The sequence below is a fragment of the Ranitomeya imitator genome, chromosome 7 (genome assembly GCF_032444005.1).
Source record: "Ranitomeya imitator isolate aRanImi1 chromosome 7, aRanImi1.pri, whole genome shotgun sequence".
Classification (NCBI taxonomy): domain Eukaryota; kingdom Metazoa; phylum Chordata; class Amphibia; order Anura; family Dendrobatidae; genus Ranitomeya; species Ranitomeya imitator.
Genome location: NC_091288.1, coordinates 211,918,720 through 211,944,596, shown reverse-complemented (window position 1 = coordinate 211,944,596; position 25,877 = coordinate 211,918,720). Strand labels below are relative to the sequence as shown.

Below are 25,877 nucleotides of genomic sequence, written 5' to 3'. Positions count from 1 at the left end.
AGGACTATGTGGTGCCCATAATACTGTATGGAGGACTATCTGGTGCCCATAATACTGTATGGAGGACTATCTGGTGCCCATAATACTGTATGGAGGACTATCTGGTGCCCATAATACTGTATGGAGGACTATCTGGTGTCCATAATACTGTATGGAGGACTATGTGGTGCCCATAATACTGTATGGAGGACTATCTGGTGCCCATAATACTGTATGGAGAACCATGTGATGCCCATAATATTGTGTAGAAGACTATGTGGTGCCCATAATACTGTATGGAGGAGTACATGGTGCCCATAATACTGTATGGCGGACTATATGATGCCTATAATACCGTATGGAGGAGTATGTGGTGCCCATAATACTGTATGCAGGACTATCTGGTGCCTATAATACCGTATGGAGGAGTACATGGTGCCCATAATACTGTATGGCGGACTATCTGGTGCCTATAACACTGTATGGAGGACTATCTGGTGCCTATAATACTGTATGGAGGACTATCTGGTGCCTATAATACTGTATGGAGGACTATGTGGGGCCCATAATACTGTATGGAGGACTATGTGGTGCCCATAATACTGTATGGATGACTATCTGGTGCCCATAATACTGTATGGAGGACTATCTGGTGTCCATAATACTGTATGGAGGACTATCTGGTGTCCATAATACTGTATGGAGGACTATCTGGTGCCTATAATACTGTATGGAGGACTATGTGGGGCCCATAATACTGTATGGAGGACTATGTGGTGCCCATAATACTGTATGGAGGACTATCTGGTGCCCATAATACTGTATGGAGGACTATCTGGTGTCCATAATACTGTATGGAGGACTATCTGGTGCCTATAATACTGTATGGAGGACTATGTGGGGCCCATAATATTGTATGGAGGACTATGTGGTGCCCATAATACTGTATGGAGGACTATCTGGTGCCCATAATACTGTATGGAGGACTATCTGGTGTCCATAATACTGTATGGAGGACTATGTGGTGCCCATAATACTGTATGGAGGACTATCTGGTGCCCATAATACTGTATGGAGGACTATCTGGTGCCCATAATACTGTATGGAGGACTATCTGGTGCCCATAATACTGTATGGAGGACTATCTGGTGTCCATAATACTGTATGGAGGACTATGTGGTGCCCATAATACTGTATGGAGGACTATCTGGTGCCCATAATACTGTATGGAGAACTATGTGATGCCCATAATATTGTGTAGAAGACTATGTGGTGCCCATAATACTGTATGGAGGAGTATGTGGTGCCCATAATACTGTATGCAGGACTATCTGGTGCCTATAATACCGTATGGAGGAGTACATGGTGCCCATAATACTGTATGGAGGACTATGTGGTGCCCATAATACTGTATGGAGGAGTACATGGTGCCCATAATACTGTATGGCGGACTATATGGTGCCTATAATACCGTATGGAGGAGTATGTGGTGCCCATAACACTGTATGAAGGGCTATGTGGTGCCCATAATACTGTATGGAGGAGTACATGGTGCCCATAATACTGTATGGCGGACTATATGGTGCCTATAATACCGTATGGAGGAGTATGTGGTGCCCATAATACTGTATGAAGGGCTATGTGGTGCCCATAATACTGTATGGAGGAGTACATGGTGCCCATAATACTGTATGGCGGACTATCTGGTGCCTATAATACCTTATGGAGGAGTATGTGGTGCCCATAATACTGTATGGAGGACTATCTGGTGCCTATAATACCGTATGGAGGAGTATGTGGTGCCCCTAATACTGTATGGAGGACTATCTGGTGCCTATAATACCGTATGGAGGAGTACATGGTGCCCATAATACTGTATGGCGGACTATGTGGTGCCCATAATACTGTATGGAGGAGTACATGGTGCCCATAATACTGTATGGCGGACTATCTGGTGCCTATAATACCATATGGAGGAGTATATGGTGCCCATAATACTGTATGGAGGAGTACATGGTGCCCATAATACTGTATGGCGGACTATGTGGTGCCCATAATACTGTATGGAGGAGTACATGGTGCCCATAATACTGTATGGCGGACTATATGGTGCCTATAATACCGTATGGAGGAGTATGTGGTGCCCATAATACTGTATGGAGGGCTATGTGAGGCCCATGATACTGTTTTCAGGTCTATGTCGGGGGTATTGGACTGTTTTCAGGTACAGTGGCATGTAAAAGTTTGGGCAAAAGTTTTTGCACCCTTGGAGATTTGTGTGCTATAATAACTATGGCTTTTTCACTATTATTGTTACGAAAGGCCAGATGATTCAAATTTCCCATCTTTATTTAATAAAAACAGCCTTCTCCAGACTTATGCCAAAAAACAGCAGCCAGGGCCGCCTGTTTACCCTCTAAAAATTATGAGTGACCGACGCCTGATGCCCCTCTAAAAATTATGAGAGAGGACCGCCTGATAACATCACTTGACTATTGAAGCTCACGGCACCCGACATCGTCTTTCTGCTGAGTAGAATAAATGAATAAATAAATGAATAAATAAATAGAATAAATAAATGAACTAACCTGTCCTTGGCTGTTTTTGCAATGTTTGGATTCCAGGGCGAGTGCTCGTTAACCTTTTTAACAATAAAACAGCAATAAGTTTTGTTTTAAAATATTCTAGTCGACATTTTGCACCTATATTTGTAAACCAAAATAAGGGTCAATGGCCCCGATTTATTATTACATTTGCACCTGTTTTTTGACAATTTTTTTTCCGCCTTTTTATTTTTTTGTCTGCCCTAAATTTATTTTTCCATATGTGCTTTTTTTTTTTTTAAGTCTGTTTTATATGTAATTAATTGTTTTTCATTCTTTTTTTTTTTTTCCTTTCTCTGCTGTGGACAGAGTTTAGGGTTTCCAGATGATTTTTCACGTGATTCATCTTTTCTAACTTTTAAAAAAATTCCCAAAACTTGTCACAATTGGATCCCATTTTTTTAAGTAATTTTATATGCACTAGAAATTTTCGAGCGATTTTGCAAAGCGTCAGACTAAAAAGTCGCCAAAAAAATCTATGTACGTGCGGCCGCAAAAACATCAATATTCTCTATTGCTGTCATAAAATATATTTTATTGTCTGTACAAAATGAATTCCAAAAACTTCTTTATGGATGAGTCAAGGCTCTAAAAAACACATGTTGATAAGCGGTGTAAATCCAGACTGACATTTATTGCCATATAAACCCAGACAGGTATTTGGAGCTAACAATAGGTTTTGTGAGCGAAAGGAAGAACATTAGTTGTAAAGCTAAAATCCTTTAATACCTTGGAGTAATTTATCAAATCCGTTCTCATGACTGAACGCAAGAAAGGAGCATAGAAAAAATCCACACATTATTTATTGGGTTGATTGTATTAAAAGCTTTGATTTTTGAGAATAGTAGAGTCCAAAGCTTAGAGCCTTCCTCACCCCTCGCCCAGAGATCAGAAGTGTTATAGATCCCAAAGCAAAACTGTGACAACGTCCAGCCTACCAGGAGCCATTTTTAATACCGGTGGTTTTGCATGCGACGTTTGGCCACTTGGCCCCCTCATGCACCATAATCTTGGTACAACTTTCACTTTCATACCCCTATAGTTAAATCACTGGAAGTGATGGTAATTTTGGAGAGGAGGACTCCTGAGCTGGGTCACACAGCCCATAAAAAGTGGGATTGAGATGTTCCTTCTTCTGGACCCCGTAACTTCTTCGTAAATGACCAATATGGTAGGTATTATTATTATTATTATTTATTATTATAGCGCCATTTATTCCATGGCGCTTTACATGTGAGGAGGGGTATACATAATAAAACAAGTACAATAATCTTAAACAATATAAATCACAACTGGTACAGGAGGAGAGAGGACCCGGCCTGCGAAGGCTCACAATCTACAAGGGATGGGTGAGGATACAGTAGGTGAGGGTAGAGCTGGTCGTGCAGCGGTTTGGTCGATCGGTGGTCACTGCAGATTGTAGGCTTGTTGGAAGAGGTGGGTCTTCAGGTTCTTTTTGAAGGTTTCGATGGTAGGCGAGAGTCTGATATGTTGTGGTAGAGGGTTCCAGAGTAGGGGTGATACGCGAGAGAAATCTTGTATGCGATTGTGGGAAGAGGAGATAAGAGGGGAGTAGAGAAGGAGATCTTGTGAGGATCGGAGGTTGCGTGTAGGTAAGTACCGGGAGACGAGGTCACAGATGTATGGAGGAGACAGGTTGTGGATGGCTTTGTACGTCATGGTTAGGCTTTTGTACTGGAGTCTCTGGGTGATGGGGAGCCAGTGCAGGGATTGACAGAGGGGAGAGGCCGGAGAATAGCGGGGGGACAGGTGGATTAGTCGGGCAGCAGAGTTTAGAATAGATTGGAGGGGTGCGTGCAAGAGTGTTAGAGGGGAGGCCACAGAGCAGGAGGTTACAGTAGTCAAGGCGGGAGATGATGAGGGCATGGACTAGGGTCTTTGCAGATTCTAGGTTTAGGAATGTGCGGATCCGTGAAATATTTTTGAGTTGGAGGCGGCAGGAAGTGGAAAGGGTTTGGATATGTGGTTTAAAAGAGAGATCAGTGTCAAGGATTACCCCAAGACAGCGGGCTTGTGGGACTGGGGAGAGAGGGCAGCCGTTTACTGTAATGGATAGGTTCGTTGGGGAGGTCGTGTGAGATGGGGGAAAGATGATGAATTCTGTTTTGTCCATGTTAAGTTTTAGAAATCTAGTGGAGAAGAAGGATGAAATAGTGGACAGACATTGAGGGATTCTGGTTAGTAGGGAGGTGATATCTGGTCCAGAGATGTAGATCTGTGTGTCATCAGCATAGAGGTGATACTGAAAGCCATGAGATTCTATGAGCTGTCCCAGGCCAAAGGTGTAAATGGAGAAGAGCAGGGGCCCAAGGACTGAACCTTGTGGGACTCCGACAGATAGGGGGCGAGGTGAGGAGGTGGTGTGTGAGTGGGAGACGCTGAATGTCCTGTCTGTTAGGTATGACGAGATACAGGATAAGGCCAAGTCTGTGATTCCAAGGGATGAGAGGGTCTGCAGCAGCAGGGAATGGTCCACTGTGTCAAAGGCAGAGGACAGGTCCAGGAGGAGGAGGAGGACAGAGTAGTGTCGCTTGCTCTTGGCGATTAATAGGTCATTGGTGACCTTAGTTAGGGCAGTTTCAGTGGAGTGGTGTGACCGGAAGCCTGATTGAAAGCGGTCGAAGAAGGAGCAGGAAAATAGATGGGAGGACAGTTCAAGATGGACATGTTGTTCCAGTAGTTTGGAGGCATAGGGGAGAAGTGATATAGGGCGATAGCTAGATACAGAGGATGGGTCAAGAGAGGGCTTTTTGAGGATAGGTGTGATTGAGGCATGTTTAAAGCTTGAGGGGAAAATGCCAGTTGTTAGTGATAGGTTGAAGAGATGGGTTAGGGTTGGGATGAAGACTGTGGTGAGGTTTGGGATGAAGTGGGATGGGAGTGGGTCAAGTGCACAGGTGGTGAGATGCGATCTTGAGAGTAGAGTGGAGAGTCCGTCATCTGTAATGGTGGAGAAGTTGGTATGACCTCTGGATGTCTATAACGTAATGGAACATTGAGTTATAGCCCAAATGGAGCATTCTTTGTTCCCTGGTGGGATTGATCAGTTGCCTTATGTGTGATGACTTGATGTCCCGCCATCATTACGGAGACCCAATGGACCCTCAGCCTACCCTTTCTTCAACTTGTCATTCATAGAATATAGCTTTCCCAAACAACATGCCCAACAGTTTCTGGTACTTATTAGGTTGTTCCCTCATCCTGATGTTGGCCATAAAAAAACTGGGCCTTTTTGGATGGTTCATATTAATGACTCTAAGTGGTCAAGAGGGCAGCCATGTTCTTCAGCATCTCTTACCACGTACTAGGACGTCATACATACAGATCCCATAAAGAGAACTTGTCCTATGACATGTTCAACCAGATTTGGATGAGATTATTTGCACATTTGTGATCAGTAAATCATGAGCCATCCTAAACTATGGAAGATGTTTATGACCTCATTGCCTTCATAAAGTATGTTGATACAACAGGTGTCCCCATTGTATGTCCCGGAGCACACCTAGAAGTCACTTGGTATGTTGGGATTACTCTTACAGATTTTTCATTAGAGCCCATGGTTTTACATGTATTTTTATACAAATGTTAGCAGTGTTGTTGTTTTTTTTCAAAATCACAATTTTAATAAAAAATTTAAATCTTGCAATTTTCACACCGGCCACTAGGGATTTTCAAACTTCCTGTTGGTTCAAGAAATCCACATATACATTAGCCACAAGTCTGGCCCTATCTTTTGCATTGAAGCATCCAATGAGCAGGTGCAAAGGTCATTGTGAAGCGTCAGCTGTGATATCACCTATTGTATTTTATAAGTTCAAGGGGCTCACTGGGGTGAGGAGGGTCCTTTAAGACCAAGGGCCAGGAGGTGGCCACATGGGCTACAGGGCAAGTTGGTGGGTACAGGGAACGGAAACCATAGATGGGCAGGTGGAGTGCAGGAAACCGCAAACAGGCGAAGGATGTCAGGAAACCACAGGCAAGCAGGTGGAGTGCAGGAAACCGCAGGCAGGCAAAGTATGTCCGGAAACCACAGGCAAGCAAGTGGAGTGTAGGAAATCATAGGCAAGCGAAGGAAGTCAAGAAACCACAGGCAAGCAGGTGAAGTGCAGTAAACCACAGATAGGTAGTACTCCTGAGTAGCAGGAAAGTCAGCAACCAAGGAAGCCACACACAGCCAGGAAGACATCCTGAAAACTGCAGGTAGACACAGAAAACCGGTCCAGAAGACCTAGGGACAGGTAGCTGACAGAACTCCAGAGCTACTAGAAGCTGCAAACAAGTAGTAAGAAGCACTAGAAGCTGCTGGGCAACAGGAGACGTCCTGCAGCCCACAGCCTGGCTGCTGTGCAAGCACAAATGGCACGTCAGTCACAGATTCAATACCAAGGCCCAATACCAAGGCCTGGGTGAAGCCTTTAATTATACCTTAGTTCATCACATGGAAGCATGCCAGGCCACCTGCAAAACCCAATATGGAGCAACAGAAAGTTCAACGGACTAGGGCAGATGGAGCAGAGACCAGACCAGGAACAGGTGTGTAACATTGTGATTGGTAGATCCATTGTATTCAGCTGCCTCTGATGATAAGGAACCTGCTGAAAACTCTTCCTGTAATAAAGATGTTTGAAAAATACATCTTTCACAAAAACATGATTTCAATGATTGGCCATTTTCTGACTATATGCCCAATGGGTTACCTTTCTCAATGTTTTTTTTATGAACAGGCAAAACTGAAAGCCATACTAATGATACTTTGGAAAGTATATTCCGGAGGATGGACCACCACAGTGGCCGATGCCACCGTCATGTCCCACGCATCTATAAAACCAACATTGATTCCCTGGAAAACCTCCCTTAAGACCAGATATTGAGTATAGCCATGGAAGTCTCCTTGCATCTCCACCGGAGAGTAGACTTCCCTGGTATTCTCAGACTTGATGATGACCCTGGTGTCGGGGCTTCTGATGAACAGACGTTCCACCGCTCTCCGGATATTGAAAGCCCGTTTAATAAAAACCGTAACTGGGAAATGTCTGAAGTGTTGTCCCATTGTAATAACAAAGATGGTGTCCTTCCCTCCGGCCGTCTGGTCAATTTGACGACTGGTGTACATGTCCTCCTTGAAGTAGTAGAATGAGGGATGTTCTAAGGGGAATCCGTGTCTCTTATAGGAGATGTACAAATCTTTCTCCAAGTTTATGGCTTCCAGTGCTTTGTGCCACGATGACCACCCACTTTCATGGTAGCAGAAATAGTTCACTACTGTAGGAGATAGACAAGAAAAATCGGATTAATATGGCTGTAGAAGACAAGGTATGAGGAGTTTGCCCTACTATGTCACTGCCCTTGTTTGACCTTAAAGTTTGCCCTACTAGGTCACTGCCCTTGTTTGACCTTAATCTCTTGGCCCAGACGGATGTAACTGTGTGGCCATGCCGGGCTCCGCATGCGTAGAGAAGGCGCAGAACCTGTGGTACACAACTGACTAGGATTAATACTGTTTACTGCAAAAATATTATATAGCAGTATAGATAAAAAAAAAATGAAGATTCAAGTCCCTTAAGAGGATAAACAAAATAAAGTAATTAAAAAAAAGTTAAAAAAAAATGCAAAAAAAAAGCATAAAAATGTTGAATTATACCCAGTTTAGAAATAAATTAAATTTAACAAATTCAGAAAAGTCCAATCTATCAAAATATAAAAAATATTTAAACCCTACGGTAAACACTCCAAAGAGGGGGGGAAAAAACTAAATAGAAGAATTGCTGTTTTTCGATCTCTGCACCTCTCCCAAAAAATGCAAAATGTGAAATATGTGCCAAAATGGTATCAAGAAAAATGCAAGCTTTCTAAGCAAAAATAAGCCCTCGCCCAGCTCTATGGTCAGAAAAAAAAAAATTGAAATAAAAAATAAATATAATAAAAATAAAATAAATAAAGTTACGGGTATCGTGAAATGGTGGCAAAAAAAAATAAATATTTTTTTGGTAAGTCCTGAATTTGTTTTTTAACTACAGGACTCATGCTTTCTGTCCTTTCAGGAAGATTTTTTTTTATCATCAGCGACTAATGACACCCATATATACAGCTGATTACACAGGATCCATCAACCACAATAAGTGATGTCACAGATCACCCCCTCCCTCTTCCTTCACAATGATCTTTGCACACACTCATTAGACGCTTCAGTACAAAAGAGTCTGACCATTGCAGCTAATATACGTGTGTTACTTCCTTCAACAACAGGAAGTTAGACTATAAAACAGCCCCGGTGGTGGCCGATGTGAAAATTTCTAGATTATCATTTTTATTTTCAATACAGGCTGTGAAATGTAAAAATAAAATCTTACTCCTGATTCCCTCAGTGAAATACATCATGAACTGACGTAACGTGGAGTCTCCGATGAGGAAGAGCTTCTTCCCTTTTAGACACTTCAAGAAGTCCTCATCCGTCTTATATAAAGTCATGTTACAGTAGACGGGATTCCAGACTTTGTTGTAGAAGAATCCGCTGGGGAGCGGCGAGCTCATTCCCGTCTCACATTTTGGCTTTGGGGCTTCTGTTTCATCTGGAGGGAAGATACGATCAAAACAATTAAAATAAAATTCCCTTAAAGTAATTTTAATGAAACCCAATTGCCCAAAAATATTTTTAGCCTCAAATGCCCGCATTTAAAGTTAAAAAAAAAACTGTCCCTAACCCCTTTAAGGAGTTGCGTACTTCAACCAATTATTTTTGGTTAGACCTTTACCTTGACTGTGTTCTAGAACACTCAGAAATAAGTTGCCATCATTGGGAAACTCCATCAATAAATATACCATTTTCCTACAGCGCTCCCAGTGACGAAATACAGTATTACATGATGTCTATGTGATGTACACAGAAGCCAAGTCCTCCAGAGATCATCTTTGTGGGCTCCTTTAGCTGGACGAATATAGTTACCCCACTTCCCTCGTTATTTTTGTAAGGGAACATGGGGCAAAGACCCTCAAACAGATGTCTACAGATAAAATGATAATTCCTAGTTATGTTTCATTGGATTCTTAAGGGTCCAAATGTTGACTTAAAGGGTAGCTGCCTAGAATTGGAAGTCGAGATAATTTTCATCCTCCAAGGGAGCTACTTTCCCCATGGAGGAAAAAAAAAAAGATCTTTACACATGACCTGAATCTCTTCAATGAAAATATTCGAAAAGGGCTTTTAAAACCGGACAATCTCTTTATTTCATGAAGCAGTTGATCTAATCGTACAGTATTTGCATAAAACACATCTTACAGGGTGTGCATACTTTTGGCAATCATGGTTTGTTTCAGTGCTTTTAGAACAAAAAGGAAAACTAAGCAACTTTATGATTAGTCTCAATAGAAAAAAAGCCTTACCGTTTTGTAAATACAATTTGCATGCGTCTCCATGGTTACAGACTACAAACAAACCCTGTGTAGTCAGAGCCTGCAGTTAACAAAACTTTATATTCATTAATAAAACGTCATACAAACCCAGGCCAGCAGCAGTGACAGTGCATTCATGAAGGAAGGGGAAAACATGGATTTTAGGGGCCATTTATATGTCTAAACATGTCAGCGAATAGTGTCTTTCCTACATTTTTCACCTCTTTTCATGTACTCTACTTTAAAGGGGACTTGTCATCAGGTCATAAGTGGGTAGCTTTTGAGTTTACTTTTTTCTCGCTGTTCCCCTGAGTATTCCTTTTTTTGTATTTTTAAAATCCATAATACGGTTCCAGAGATATGACCTTTTTTATTCAGGGATAGTTTTAGTGGGCTTTATCAAGGGGGCGTGGCTCCCAAGATTCTCTGGGGGCGTGTCCTTAAGCTGCTCTGCATTATTACCCTGTGAACCACGCCCCTTTTGGAAAGACCATTAAATGTGGTGCTGAATAAAATGGCCCCTAGCTCTGGAACCATACGACGGATTTTAAAAATTCAAAAGGCAGAATACTCAGGGGATAAGTGGGAACAATATAGGGTCAAAGACTGGACACTTTTCACCTGGTGACAAGTCCCCCTTAAATTAAAAATCTACACCCTGAGTATACTTTTTACATTAGATGGATTTTTTGGGTGATTGTGGAGATTTCAATATCAATAAATCAACAATTTGATATGCAAATCCTGCGACCTGTCCCGACCACTCTTTGGCTTATTGAGTTAATACATAAGAACCATCTTATTTTGCATAAACTTACTTTTACATCTGGTAACTGTTATGTCATCAAAAGTAGTGGGAATTTCAACAGCGACATTTGGTCTTTAAAAAAAAAGAATAATAAAAAAAAATTGAAACAGTTGACATTTTGAAAGAGATATAAAATACATGTAAAATCCATCTCTGTGTAACATAAAATATCTTCTTAAAAGGAAACCATCACCAAGCAGGTTGGCTTTTTTTACGTGTTAATTATGACTGTAGGACATCCCAGCTTGTTAATACAGAAATACCCAAAGATTTTAAGACTCAGACATCAAATTGCCTGAATATTATATAAATAGCACTTACATTGGGTGTTCATGTGTTAATGCATCAGCCCACAAGAATATTAAACAGCTAATGTGTCTCCAGATCAAGTGCACATCATTCATAACAGGGCAACATTACAAAATAAATGCACTAACTAAGGGCAAATAGTAAAATCCAATCCAGTTACCGCAAATTGCCTGCTTGTTGACAGTTTCCAGTTTTCAATTAGCAATCACAATCCTTTTTTTTTTTTTTACACTGGGCAGAGCATTAAAGAACTAAACACCAAGTCACTATGGCCTTAAAGGTATGAAGTCACTAAAATGGAACTAGAATTAACATTTGAATTAAGGGGAAACTTAAAGGAATATTTTACAACGTGTACATTTATAACATAAGCAAATAAATACTGCCAAACTGCAGTGACCACCAGGGGGAGCTTAGAAACCTACTGTATACAGATTTATCATTGAGTTCAATGAAGAACTAGTATTCAGTAAGCTCATGAGCTCCCTCTAGCGGTGGGTGAAGATTGAAAGATTTTATTACTTAGCTATATCTTTATGTAGAGGGGCCATGTAGAAGAAGAAAAAAAACTCTGATTACTATATTTTTTATTATAAAAAAAGTAGTATATTTTTTAGTGTTTTTAGAACTTTTGGGGACCCCCATTAATACAGAATGGACACTATACCTCTTGAACATTTCTCTTTCCTCAGGCGTAAGATATGAGACATCAAGCTCGTAGCCCCTCATTTCTCTCAGACTTTCACAAGTGAAGTTTGGAACTTTGTAGCAGTAGTAAGCCTCCTCGTATAGGGTGTCCTCGTACTCACAGATCTCCTTACCCTCAACAACGGGGAGTTCAAATCCACATTTACTGACAGCTTCTTTACCAAATTTTTCATATTTGCCCTCAAACCCAATAACGCCTAAGCTGGAGTGCCTGGCTCTCCACAAAGCGGCAACCCCCTCGCTTGGGTGGAATAAGAGGATGTTGACTTTGGCTTTGCCGGCCCAGTACAAGGGAAAGCGGACATGGTAGGACCCATTGTTAAAATCTGTAATAATTCCAGATACAGCAGCTGTAAGTTCTGCAGAAAAGAGTCGTGGTCTTACAAAGTCTCCTCCATACGTCTTCCTGTTGCCCAAGTGGTCGAACATATCGACCTGCACCACAAGGTCGTCTCCGACACAATATGTCTCCCGGGGGTTTACAAGGAAAACCCTACTGTGTTTCCCACTTGTGGTTGTGCTAAAGTATGTAAATGTCACGTCGGGGATGAGTTTTTCAAGTTTGTGATACATTGCATCAATTTTTGATTGTAGAACTGTCTTACGTGGCTTGAATGAATCCTGTTGTTTATGCTGGTAAAAAAAGCAACAAAAATATAATATCTACATAAAAATATAGAGCTGCAAACAAGAATAAGAAATTATATATATTTTTTTATTTCAAATAAAATGTACAAAAAAGTTTAGATAATCTAATTAGTCAACTCTAAAGCTTCTGATAGGAATGTCAACCTGATTACACCCCTCAACATAAGAAATGGCAACACCAAGAAGGAAATCCATCCTGTGATTTCCATAATTCCACCAATTTTCCTTCTTGATGTTGTAATTTCAATGCGTACGTGGTTTCTATAAATGAGTTAATAAATCCTTGTAGCTATCACATCAATAAGGAGAGATCGTAGCCTGTATAAAAGCAGAGGCAAGGAACGTAGCAGCCAAGTTGTGATGAATCTGGATAGTGAGAGAACGTCACATTACATAATGTAGCAATAGAGATATGGAGAGAATGTTCTAAACACTGAAGAAACTGTAGATATAGTGTGTGACAGCTCAGCAGTGAAGAGGAATAGTGTGTGGCGAAAATTCCCTTGGTTACAACAAGTTACCATCCATTTACCCACTGCCATATATGTTGAGGTCACTTTGACATTACTAAGTCAGTATTTGGCTAAAGAGCTTGGGAGCGGTTGGATAAAGTCCCATAACGCCTCCAAATGTCGTACACATCTTTTCAGGACAGCTGGATACATGATAGTAAGAAATGAATTCATTCTATCCCCATTAAAATGATAAATGCAAAGCCTCATTTCTTACCTGATATAAGTTGCGGTACCAGAAGAAGCTGACAATAAATAAGACCGCACTGACGAAAAGAAGGTACCTTCTACACAGGCTCATAACTCTAGGTCTCAAAATCCCACTGTGGAAAACATAAACATAGTGAAATCATGCATATCTGTTTCTTAGGATTACAGAGAGGTGATTCTCAAGAATTAGAGCGTTCCACAAAAATCGGGGCCGACTACAAAGTAAGACTTGGTCAATTCAGTTTCAGATCGTAATCTTTAATATATTGTTTTTTTGGGTTGCGCAAAGTTCATGGGTTTAAACTCAAGGACCTCATGCCGAAGATGCGTTAGGTGGTTCTTAAGAGGGATTTGTTTACTGTTCCTAAAGTATTCTGGAGTAACAAAGGCTGTAACAATCCCTCCACCCTTCACTAAGTCTCTCACGTAAAGAATGAATGTCTGAGAATTTGGAAGGAAGGAGGAGACGCGTCATTTTCGATTTAGATGATATATTAAATGGGTTTTAGTGGTGAGCATCAAGGTTTATATACTGTAGATTGTTTAGTGACGGCACTTAGTAGACGCAGGTGCTCGAGTGGTTCCTGTTTGGAAAAACATTCACCGTCCAATTTGGTTAAAACAATACATTTATATTTTGTCTTGTTGGTTACAGTCCTCATAAGAGGCAAGGAACCTTCACAGTCGCAGTCCACTTTACACCATGCTCGTTCTGGAATGATTCAGAACTGGAACAGTCGATAAATATTAGAACACTTTTCTACCTCTGTCGATTTTCTATAGGTCTTTATTTTAGTGTTTCTCGGACTTCCCCATCTATCCCACCGCGGTCAGCTCACGTCACCAGACTTTACCAATGAGGCCACACCACTGACCACAGGACGGCCAACTGTCCACTACAAGCTGTCAGTAGTCCTTCCCAGGTCATTGTCTCCAACCGTTCCCTCTGCAACTTCAGCTATAGCCACTCCAAAGGTTGAGTCTAGCACCACACAGTCCTGGCCACAGTCCAGTCCTGGCCACCTTTTGGACTCATGCTTCTCACCATTACTGGTCAATTGTTGACTGACTAAAGTTCTCAGCTATGCTGAAAGCCGCACTCTTCTGCTGTCAGCTGCTGCTAAGGAGTAACGACTTCTTCCCGGTCTACTCATGACTAGTTTGGCAGAATTGGAATGTCAGCTCTTGACTTGGGCAGGAGATGGACTTTATCAAACTAACGGTCTTCAACCTACTGCTTGTAACCACCAACTAAACACGTCACCATGTAGGTCCCCCTTAGTGAACCAGCCCCCTTGGTGTCTTTACTTCACCAAGGCTTTCCAATGTTCAAGCCCTGTGTCTACTTAGTCTTCACAAGTCAACTCCATATCAACTTGGTGCCACTTGGTGACCATCTGCACCTCCTGCAAAGGTTTGATCCATTCTTACTATGAGCCCTTACGGCAGGGAACAACCCCGCCGTGGAGTCCCACAGTTCACTACCCGGATTACACATTACATGTACAGAGCAGCGGGTGCACGGCCGTTACATAACCTGCCATAACTAAGAGCAGGGAAGTAATCAATGATGAACCACAGACAGAGAAGACTCGGTGCAAACAAAAGAAAAAGTTCCCTCCCGGACGGGGCACGTTCCCTCAGACGTGGTAATATAGGAACAATGAAAATGAAAAGGTTCAAATGTAACGTGAACCTTCTGCCTGTCATCTGTAGAATGTGCTATAAATTAATGATATTATTACAGGAAATTCCAAGTAAATGTTTGTTTTATGTCATTGTGATATATAATTATACTAGCTGAAGAGCCCGGCGTTGCCTGGGCATAGTAAATATCTGTGGTTAGTTATAGCACCTCACTTCTCTTATTTTCCCATCACGCCTCTCATTTTCCCAATCACATCTTTCATTTTCCCCCTCACATCTCTCATTTTCTCCCTCACATCTCTCATTTTCTCCCTCACTCCTCTCATTCCCCCCTAACACTTGTCATTTCAACCTCACATCTGTCATTTTCTGATCACTCCATTATTTTTCCTCACTCCTCTCATTTTGCACTCACACCTTTTCATTTTCACCTTACACCTCTCATTTTCACCCCATCACCTCAGTATATACATGTTTGTCATCTCTCTTATATATAGTATACATCTGTATGTCATCTCCTGTATATAGTATATACCTGTATGTCATCTCCCCTGTATATATTATATACCTGCTGTGTGTCATCTCCCCTATATATAGTATATACCTGAATGTCATCTCCTTCTATATATAGTATATACCTGTATGTCATCTCCTCCTGTATATAGTATATACCTGTGTGTCATCTCCCCTGTATATAGTATATATCTGTGTGTCATCTCCTCCCGTATATAGTATATACCTGCATGTCATCTTCTATATATAGCATATACCTGTATGTCATCTCCTCCTGTATATAGTATATACCTGTAGGTCATCTGCTCCTGTATATAGTATATACCTGTGTGTCATCTCCTCCTGTATATAGTATATACCTGTATGTCATCTCCTCCTGTATATATATGTACCTGTATGTCATCTCCTCCTCTATATAGTATATACCTGTGTGTCATCTCTCCTGTATATAGTATATATCTGTGTGTCATCTCCCCTGTATATAGTATATACCTGTGTGTCATCTCCTCCTGTATTAGACCTCGTTCACACGTTATTTGGTCAGTATTTTTACCTCAGTATTTGTAAGCTAAATTGGCAGCCTGATAAATCCCCACCCAACAGGAAGCCCTCTCCCTGGCAGTATATATTAGCTCACACATACACATAATAGACAGGTCATGTGACTGACAGCTGCTGTATTTCCTATATGGTACATTTGTTGCTCTTGTAGTTTGTCTGCTTATTAATCAGATTTTTATTTTTGAAGGATAAGACCAGACTTGTGTGTGTTTTAGGGCGAGTTTCGCTTGTCAAGTTGTGTGTGTTGAGTTGCGTGTGGCGACATGCATGTAGCGACTTTTGTGAGATGAGTTTTGTGTGGCAACATGCGTGTAGCAACTTTTTGTGTGTCGAGTTGCATGTGACAGGTTAGTGTAGCAACTTGTGTGCAGCAAGTTTTGCGCATGGCGAGTTTTGCGCGTGGCGAGTTTTGTGTGGTGCCTTTTGAGTATGTGCAAGTTTTGTGTGAGGCAAATTTTGCATGTGTTGCAACTTTTGTGCATGTGGCAATTTTTCCGCGTGTGCAAGTTTTACATGTGGCGAGTTTTCCATGAGGTGAGTTTTGCACTTGTGGCGAGTTTTGCAAGAGCCTAGTTTTTGCATGTGGCGAGTTCTGCGCGTGGCGAGTTTTGAACGGCGACTTTTGTGTTTCGACTTTTATGTGGCGAGGTTAGTGTATGTGTGGTGAAATGTGTGCTGAGGGTGGTATATGTGTTCAAGCACGTGGTAGTGTGTGGCGCATTTTGTGTGTGTGTTCATATCCCCGTGTGTGGAGAGTATCCCATGTCGGGGCCCCACCTTAGCAACTGTATGGTATATACTCTTTGGCGCCATCTCTCTCATTCTTTACGTCCCCCTTGTTCACATCTGGCAGCTGTCAATTTGCCTCCAACACTTTTCCTTTCATTTTTTCCCATTATGTAGATAGGGGCAAAATTGTTTGGTGAATTGGAAAGTGCGGGGTTAAAATTTCACCTCACAACATAGCCTATGACGCTCTCGGGGTCCAGACGTGTGACTGTGCAAAATTTTGTGGCTGTAGCTGCGACGCCTCCAACACTTTTCCTTTCACTTTTTCCCCATTATGTAGATAGGGGCAAAATTGTTTGGTGAATTGGAAAGCGCGGGGTTAAAATTTCACCTCACAACATAGCCTATGACGCTCTCGGGGTCCAGACGTGTGACTGTGCAAAATTTTGTGGCTGTAGCTGCGACGGTGCAGATGCCAATCCCGGACATACATACATACATACAAACATACACACACATATACACACATTCAGCTTTATATATTAGATATATACAGCCGGTATAACCTGGGCATCTCCTGTCCTTCTGCCATACCATCTTTGCCACCGGAAAGTGCAGCGGAAGATAGCGGCCTGCGGGAGCGGCTCAGCGGACTACAGAGGGTGAGTACAGCAGGTTTATTTTTTTTAAATTATTTTTAACATTACATTTTTTACTATTGATGCCGCATAGGCAGCGTCAATAGTAAAAAGTAAAAATAGTAAATAGTAAAAAGTTGGGGACACACAGGGTTAATAGCAGCGGTAACGAAGTGCGTTACCCGAGGCATAACGCGGTCCGCTACCGCCGACATTAACCCTGTGTTAGCGGTGACCGGAGGGGAGTATGCGGGCAACAGGCACTGACTGCGGCGAGTAAGGAGTGGCCATTTTCTTCCGGACTGTGCCCGTCACCAATTGGTCCCGGCAGCCATGACAGGTAGCTGGCGAGGCCAATCAGCGAATGAATAACCGTGACAGAAGGACAGACAGACGGAAGTGACCCTTAGACAATTATATATAAGATATATACAGCTGGTATAACCTGGGCATCTCCTGTATATAATTATATATGTACAGCTGGTATAATCTGGGCATCTCCTGTATATAATTATATATGTACAGCCGGTATAACCTGGGCGTCTCCTGTATATAATTATATATGTACAGCTGGTATAACCTGGGTACCTCCTGTATATAATTATATATGTGCAGCTGGTATAACCTGGGCATCTCCTGAATATAATTATATATGTACAGCTGGTATAACCTGGGCATCTCCTGTATATAATTATATATGTACAGCTGGTATAACCTGGGCTTCTTCTGTATATAATTATATCTGTACAGCTGGTATAACCTGGGCTTCTTCTGTACATAATTATATATGTACAGCTGGTATAACCTGGGCATCTCCTGTATATAATTATATATGTACAGCTGGTATAACCTGGGCATCTCCTGTATATAATTATATATGTACAGCTGGTATAGCCTGGGCATCTCCTGTATATAATTATATATGTACAGCTGGTGTAACCTGGGTATCTCCTGTATATAATTATATATGTACAGCTGGTATAGCCTGGGCATCTCCTGTATATAATTATATATGTACAGCTGGTATAACCTGGGCATCTCCTGTATATAATTATATATGTACAGCTGGTATAACCTGGGCATCTCCTGTATATAATTATATATGTACAGCTGGTATAACCCGGGCATCTCCTGTATATAATTATATATGTACAGCCGGTATAACCTGGGCATCTCCTGTATATAATTATATATGTACAGCTGGTATAACCAGGGCATCTCCTATATATAATTATATATGTACAGCTGGTATAACCTGGACATCTCCTCTATATAATTATATATGTACAGCTGGTATAACCTGGGCACCTCCTGTATATAATTATATATGTACAGCCGGTATAACCTGGGCATCTCCTGTATATAATTATATATGTACAGGTGGTATAACCAGGGCATCTCCTATATATAATTATATATGTACAGCTGGTATAACCTGGGCATCTCCTGTATATAATTATATATGTACAGCTGGTATAACCTGGGTACCTCCTGTATATAATTATATATGTACAGCTGGTATAACCTGGGTACCTCCTGTATATAATTATATATGTACAGCTGGTATAACCTGGACATCTCCTGTATATAATTATATCTGTACAGCTGGTATAACCTGGGTACCTCCTGTATATAATTATATATGTACAGCTGGTATAACCTGGGTACCTCCTGTATATAATTATGTATGTACAGCTGGTATAACCTGGGCATCTCCTGTATATAATTATATATGTACAGCCGGTATTACCTGGGCATCTCCTGTATATTATTATATATGTACAGCTGGTATAACCTGGGCATCTCCTGTATATAATTATATATGTACAGCTGGTATAACCTGGGCATCTCCTGTATATAATTATATATGTACAGCCGGTATAACCTGGGCATCTCCTGTATATAATTATATATGTACAGCTGGTATAACCAGGGCATCTCCTATATATAATTATATATGTACAGCTGTTATAACCTGGACATCTCCTCTATATAATTATATATGTACAGCTGGTATAACCTGGGCACCTCCTGTATATAATTATATATGTACAGCCGGTATAACCTGGGCATCTCCTGTATATAATTATATATGTACAGGTGGTATAACCAGGGCATCTCCTATATATTATTATATATGTACAGCTGGTATAACCTGGGCATCTCCTGTATATAATTATATATGTACAGCTGGTATAACCTGGGTACCTCCTGTATATAATTATATATGTACAGCTGGTATAACCTGGGTACCTCCTGTATATAATTATATATGTACAGCTGGTATAACCTGGACATCTCCTGTATATAATTATATCTGTACAGCTGGTATAACCTGGGTACCTCCTGTATATAATTATATATGTACAGCTGGTATAACCTGGGTACCTCCTGTATATAATTATATATGTACAGCTGGTATAACCTGGGCATCTCCTGTATATAATTATATATGTACAGCCGGTATTACCTGGGCATCTCCTGTATATAATTATATATGTACAGCTGATATAACCTGGGCATCACCTGTATATAATTATATATGTACAGCTGGTATAACCTGGGCATCTCCTGTATATAATTATATATGTACAGCCGGTATAACCTGGGCATCTCCTGTATATAATTATATATGTACAGCTGGTATAACCTGGGCATCTCCTGTATATAATTATATATGTACAGCCGGTATAACCTGGGTACCTCCTGTATATAATTATATATGTACAGCTGGTATAACCTGGGCATCTCCTGTATATAATTATATATGTACAGCCGGTATTACCTGGGCATCTCCTGTATATAATTATATATGTACAGCTGATATAACCTGGGCATCTCCTGTATATAATTATATATGTACAGCTGGTATAACCTGGGCATCTCCTGTATATAATTATATATGTACAGCCGGTATAACCTGGGCATCTCCTGTATATAATTATATATGTACAGCTGGTATAACCTGGGCATCTCCTGTATATAATTATATCTGTACAGCCGCTATAACCTGGGCTTCTTCTATATATGACTACATACATGCAGGTAGGATATTACACATTTTCTCCGGTATATAATCTGATGTAAGGGTCGTTCTTACCTGATGTTTCCCGTCACCATGCTGGATGCTTTTTTGCAGTAAATCCTATGTGTTTGTGTTTCCGGATCTGGTAAGTGGAGTGAGATTGTGATCGAATGATGAGTCGGTAGATTTAGTACAGGGAGGCATTGATCACACTGACAGCGCTGGCACTAACCCAAGTTTGATTGAACTCCTTTCTTGCAGTGAGACCTGGTGTTTGATGGAACTCCTTACTTGCAGTGTGACCTGGTGTTTGATCAAACTCCTTGCTTGCAGTGTGACCTGGTGTTTGATCAAACTCCTTGCTTGCAGTGTGACCTGGTGTTTGATGGAACTCCTTTCTTGCAGTGTGACCTGGTGTTTGATGAAACTCCTTGCTTGCAGTGTGACCTGGTGTTTGATCAAACTCCTTGCTTGCAGTGTGACCTGGTGTTTGATGGAACTCCTTGCTTGCAGTGTGACCTGGTGTTTGATCAAACTCCTTGCTTGCAGTGTGACCTGGTGTTTGATGGAACTACTTGCTTGCAGTGAGACCTGGTGTTTGATTGAACTCCTTTCTTGCAGTGTGACCTGGTGTTTGATCAAACTCCTTGCTTGCAGTCAGAAAAAGCATTGGAGATTCCAGAAGTTGGGAGGCAGTTCTCAGAACTCCCATCTGGCGGTCATGGACTACTGATATGGTCAATGGACCTTGGACTCACTCATCTTCTATCCAACAATTATCTCATGTGTATGTCCAGTTTGTTTTTTCTTCAATGATCTTTCTTCCACTAGTCTTCAGTTGTTAGATCCTATTTTTTTTTTTTGGAGGGGTTTCTTTAGGATCCACTTAATGATTATCTATAAGTGATCAGTCAGGTCCTCGAGAGCATAAAACAGATCTGTGAATTGGAGGGATTGGGACACATATCATAAGGTTAAGATCACGTTCTCCCCACTATCGGTTCCCACCCCATTGAATGAGACTGTGGGCAGCTGGAGAAAGACTCTGGAAATTTCTTGGACCTAGAACAGGTTTGAATTGCTTGAATTGTGCACAACCAAAATATGCTGAGTTTCTGGTTTATCATGAAACAACGAGAAATGAGAAAATAAATATACCAGTCAGTGAGAATGAATAACAGCTACATAACTGGAATATCCTGCAGCAATGTGGTCACAATAAAATTCATCACCACGATCCATCAGGGCTCTGACCTGTGACTGCACTTCCCCTTCAGAAAGTCCCAAAACATATAAAAAAAATACATGACCTACAAATAACTACAAAGGGTAGGAAACGTCTAAACACTCCTGTTAGACTGCAAGGTTTTTGTTGTGTAAAAGAAAAATCCTACCAAGAACCATCTCAGAACTTTTTCAGAAATCTCTTCAGCTGGAAAAAAAGAACGAAGAACGAAAATAATGTGGTTACATAAATATTCATACCCTTACACTGATACTTTGTTGAGGTCCCCTTTGAGTTTCTGCCGGCATTCAGTCTTTTTTGGTTCGGAGTCTGTCAGTGCGGCACATCTAGAATTGGAGACCTCTGCTGGCTCTTCCTTGCAGTTGCTCCCCATCTGTCAGATTGTGGGGGACATCTACTGTGTACAGCGCCATCTTCAGGTCACCCACAGATCGTCACTTGGATTCTGGGCTCTGGCTGGGCCGTTCCAAAACATTCAGCTTCTTCTGGCATAGCCATCCTTTTGCTGATTTGTAAGTCACTTAGGGTCATTGTTGTGCTGAAATGTGAAATTATTCTTCAGTTTTTTAGCAGAGGCCTGAAGGTTTTGTTGCAAAATTGACTAATATATGGAACTCTTTTGAATTTACTCTATCTTAACTAAGGTCCCAATTCCAGGTGCCGAAAAAAAGTCTCAAAGCATAACACTGCCTCCACCATGCTTTATTGTGGGTATGCTGTTCTATTGGTGATATGTAGTGTTGATTTTGTACCAAACATACCTTTTGGAATTATGGCCAGAAAATGTCCCCTTGGTCTCATCAGACATTTTTCCACATGCTTTTGGCAAACTTGATGTAGGTTTTGGCAGAACATAGCCAGGATTGAATGTTTTTCTTTGTAAGGAATGGCTTTTGTCTTGCCAGCTTACCACATAGGCCAGACATATGAAGAATGCTTAGATACAATCAGTACTTACCAGAAATTCCTGCAGCTCCTTTAAAGTTGTTATAGGCCTTTTGGCAGCCTTTCGGACCAATTGTCTTCAGACCAGACCCGATATAGGTAATGTCACTGTTATGACAAATTTAAGTCACTTCTTGATGGCGTCTTCACAGTGCTCCATGGTATATCTATTCCCCTGGAAAAAAATGTATCCTCTTCTCATGACTGATAATTTTCACCAATCAGATCCCTTTGTTGTGTTGTCAGCTGTTTATAAACCATGGCTTTCATTGTAAAAATAATCTAAGAAAATGTCAGAAAAATGATGGCTGCTGTGCACTGACTACTTTGTAACATGAGAGTAATGTGAACACAAATTCCGAACACAACCACATTCTTAATTATAAGGGGGTGTTCACATTTATACTAGTGCATTATTTTAGTTTTTGTTTTTCTAAATTTAATCCTCAAAATAATTTCAGTTTGTTTTTCAATGTATTTGTGCAGATTATGGGCGACATTGAAAAAGTTCTGAAATTATTCTTCTTTGATTTTTTTTTTGCATGTCAAAAACATGGCACGTTAATAGGGGTGTATAGACATTATATATCCATTGTAATTTAACATGCCTGTGGTTTGTTTTCACATTTCAGAATAAGCTGTTGCATCTAAATGAGGAATAATATGATTTCTTGACATTATATGACTTGTAATCACCAGTTTTTCCCTCTGTTGACTCTGTCCCTAGTCAGTAGTCTCTCGTCTAGCAGGTGGAGCTTATGATGCCTCCAGTATACAACTGTCACACACAGGTTAGGACAGACTAAGTGCAACACAAAGGGATAAGGGGAAGGGGGCCAAACACTAGGGAAGAGGTGAGTGGAGACCCTTAGGCAGATTTAACGTCACCCTGTCTGCCCTAAGAGACCCTAAATAGGTTCCGCACCTATTGCCGAGCAGCATACCTAGTCCCTGTCAGACCCTAGCGGTAAGCCCTGCTTAGGGAAGGAAGGGGTGAAGGCTGGTTGAACCCAACTAACACTAAAGACAGCTAGGATGCACAAAACAAGGGGAACACTTAGCTTGAGTAAACTCAGAGAGAAACACATTCAGCCTTTATACTCCAAAGAGGACGCTAACTGACTGCTGCAGCTCCAAGCCTCAACAGGGAAGTGCAAATAGAAAATAACATCCGCAACTCCCAACAGGAAGTTGGAAGTAATAAACACCCAGATCCAGGTGACACCATTAAGGCAGTGGGAGGTGGCCACTAGTCTGCAAGGCCAAACACTGAGACTTTCTGCTGCCAGATGCAGGGCGACTGTCTGCAGCCTCTGACACACCCATGACAACAACACATACACAGGTTTGAGGGATTCCTACTCTCTTGTCTATATGTACCATATGTTCAGAAGCAGAAGCAGCAGCATGGTGAACATTATACAACAGTACTTAGCAGTGTATCTGTGAACCCATCACTAGAGTGATATAAAACACTAATTAGAAAGCAACAGCAGGTTCTAGGTGTGTCTCCATCTCCCCCTCACTCTGTTTCTCCTTTCCCACTCTCCATACACCTAGCAGGAGAATTTGATCCCTCAGTGAGCTGGCAGTTGTTCTTCTTTTGACCATGATTTATTATAGATGTTTTTCAGAATAAATGATGAGGTCAGCAGTAAGGGGGAATAGCGGAAGTTAATAAAAAAATATTTCTCTGATAAAGATATATTACAAAATTTCTTATATATACTTGGAATTTTGATGTATGCAAAGTTTGTTGAAATGACCCTTGAATTGTACAGGACAGGCGTTACAACGGTTTCAGCTCACTATTGTCAGGGGTATTTTTTGTAGACACTGACATAAATATTGTTTATCATGTACGTAAAGTCCTAATGACAAGTCTGAATTTTCATATTAACACAAGATAGGAAGATTTTCCAATGTGGAACATAAGCTGCATACTTCGCTGATTACCATAGTATCCAACTATGAGAAAGCATTTTAAGCTAAAAGTACTTTTGACATAAGTGATAAAGAATAACAGAAAAAGCTTTATTGGTCATGCTGCAGCCACATCTTTGGCACGACCATAACAAATGCTAATATGGGCAGAACAACATAATACAGCTTAAGAAAACAGGAGAACTATGAGTCAAAAAAGGCCAAAAGGTAATCTAGAATGATTTTATTAGAAAATGTAATCAAAAAACATATAGGATCATGTACCATATAAGTGACATTATGTGACAATACCGTGAGTACATCAAGAACCCAAGATCACGGAACAGGATACTGAAAGGTATATTAAATGTAATGCAATGCACACAAGTGCAACTAACATGCCATAATCAAGTATACCAAAATGAAGACAGATTGTGGCAAATTATAGCTAATTCGAATGTTCAATACCGGTACTATTACCTGCATAACTGTCCTCAGATAAAGTGCAAATACAAGTGCTGGATAAGGATTAATTACCCATAATGATCGTAACAGGTCCTGTCCCGGTCCGAGGTACTACCCCAACGCGCGTTTCGCGTCAAATGAATCCCGCTTCCTCAGGGGGCGTGGCTTAATACGGATCTCCATCCGGTTTATATACAAGCCGCCGCCAATAGAGCGACGGCTGTGCAGAAAGCTATGCGCATGCGTGACCCGCATACCTGCGTCTCAGCCCTCATACCCATTCGGCAGGACGCCGTCACGTGAGCGGGTCGGCGCCACGCCCGCACCACGCAGCTACGTCCGCCGCTGAGCAAGGGGCTGAGAATCAGGAATTAAAGTGACAGGTGCCGGTGAAAAAGTGCATTAGTGCTGTAAATAGATCCAGAACAAGATTACAACTGACCGCAGCATACCTGCAGCCAGCAAGTGCTACATATCCCGTGCTCAATAACAGGATCCAGTCAGCCCTATAACCCAAGACTGGAAACTAGGCAGAGCATGGGATCACACGGTCCACACTCAAAGAAAATATTATTATGTGCCGATTATTAGTAAAAATAAGACTAATAACTAAGTGATGACGTGAATAGTGATAAAAATAATATACAGACAACAAATATGGTAAAAAGATCACAAAAGTACAAACACTTAAAAATATATCTGGTATCCAGAACACCCGAATCTCCAAAAAATGTGGAGACAGCATATAATAAATCATGATAACTTGTATCCAATCAGTGCCGTGACTATATGGAAGAAATATATAGCAAAAAATAATCAAAGATTAAATACTTTGCTCACATAAAGAATCTATGCATACATTCATTATAATATACTGGTTTGTAGTCCATAATATGCAACGTTCTTCGTATCATGATTTCTTATGATTCATCCACAAAAAATGCACAGCTAAGTTCTTTATCCCATGTTCATATAGATGTCCTCAACATCGGAAAGAC

The 25,877-nt window shown here is 41.0% G+C and overlaps 1 protein-coding gene across 1 annotated transcript; it reads right to left on the bottom strand.

Moving 5' to 3' along the window:
• Positions 1 to 6,978: 6,978 nt before the first annotated feature.
• Positions 6,979 to 20,601, bottom strand: LOC138645418 (NXPE family member 4-like). Its single transcript, XM_069734727.1, has 6 exons — positions 20,376 to 20,601; positions 13,195 to 13,300; positions 11,777 to 12,450; positions 10,811 to 10,872; positions 8,954 to 9,172; positions 6,979 to 7,865 (listed from the first exon to the last, which is right to left on the bottom strand). Exons 1-6 carry the CDS (start codon positions 20,393 to 20,395, stop codon positions 7,318 to 7,320), a joined length of 1,629 nt encoding a protein of 542 aa, XP_069590828.1. The 5' UTR covers positions 20,396 to 20,601; the 3' UTR covers positions 6,979 to 7,317.
• Between the last annotated feature and the right edge of the window lie 5,276 nt (positions 20,602 to 25,877).

Bases quoted from the DNA above. Each gene is read 5' to 3' on its own strand.
- LOC138645418 (XM_069734727.1), bottom strand. From the start codon at position 20,395: ATGGTGACGGGAAACATCAG. The intron at 10,873-11,776 runs GTATAGTGTCCA...TTTTTTTTAAAG, and splicing joins GAAAGAGAAATGTTCAAGAG to ACCAAATGTCGCTGTTGAAA. The intron at 9,173-10,810 runs GTAAGTTTATGC...TCTTCCCTCCAG, and splicing joins AACAGTTACCAGATGTAAAA to ATGAAACAGAAGCCCCAAAG.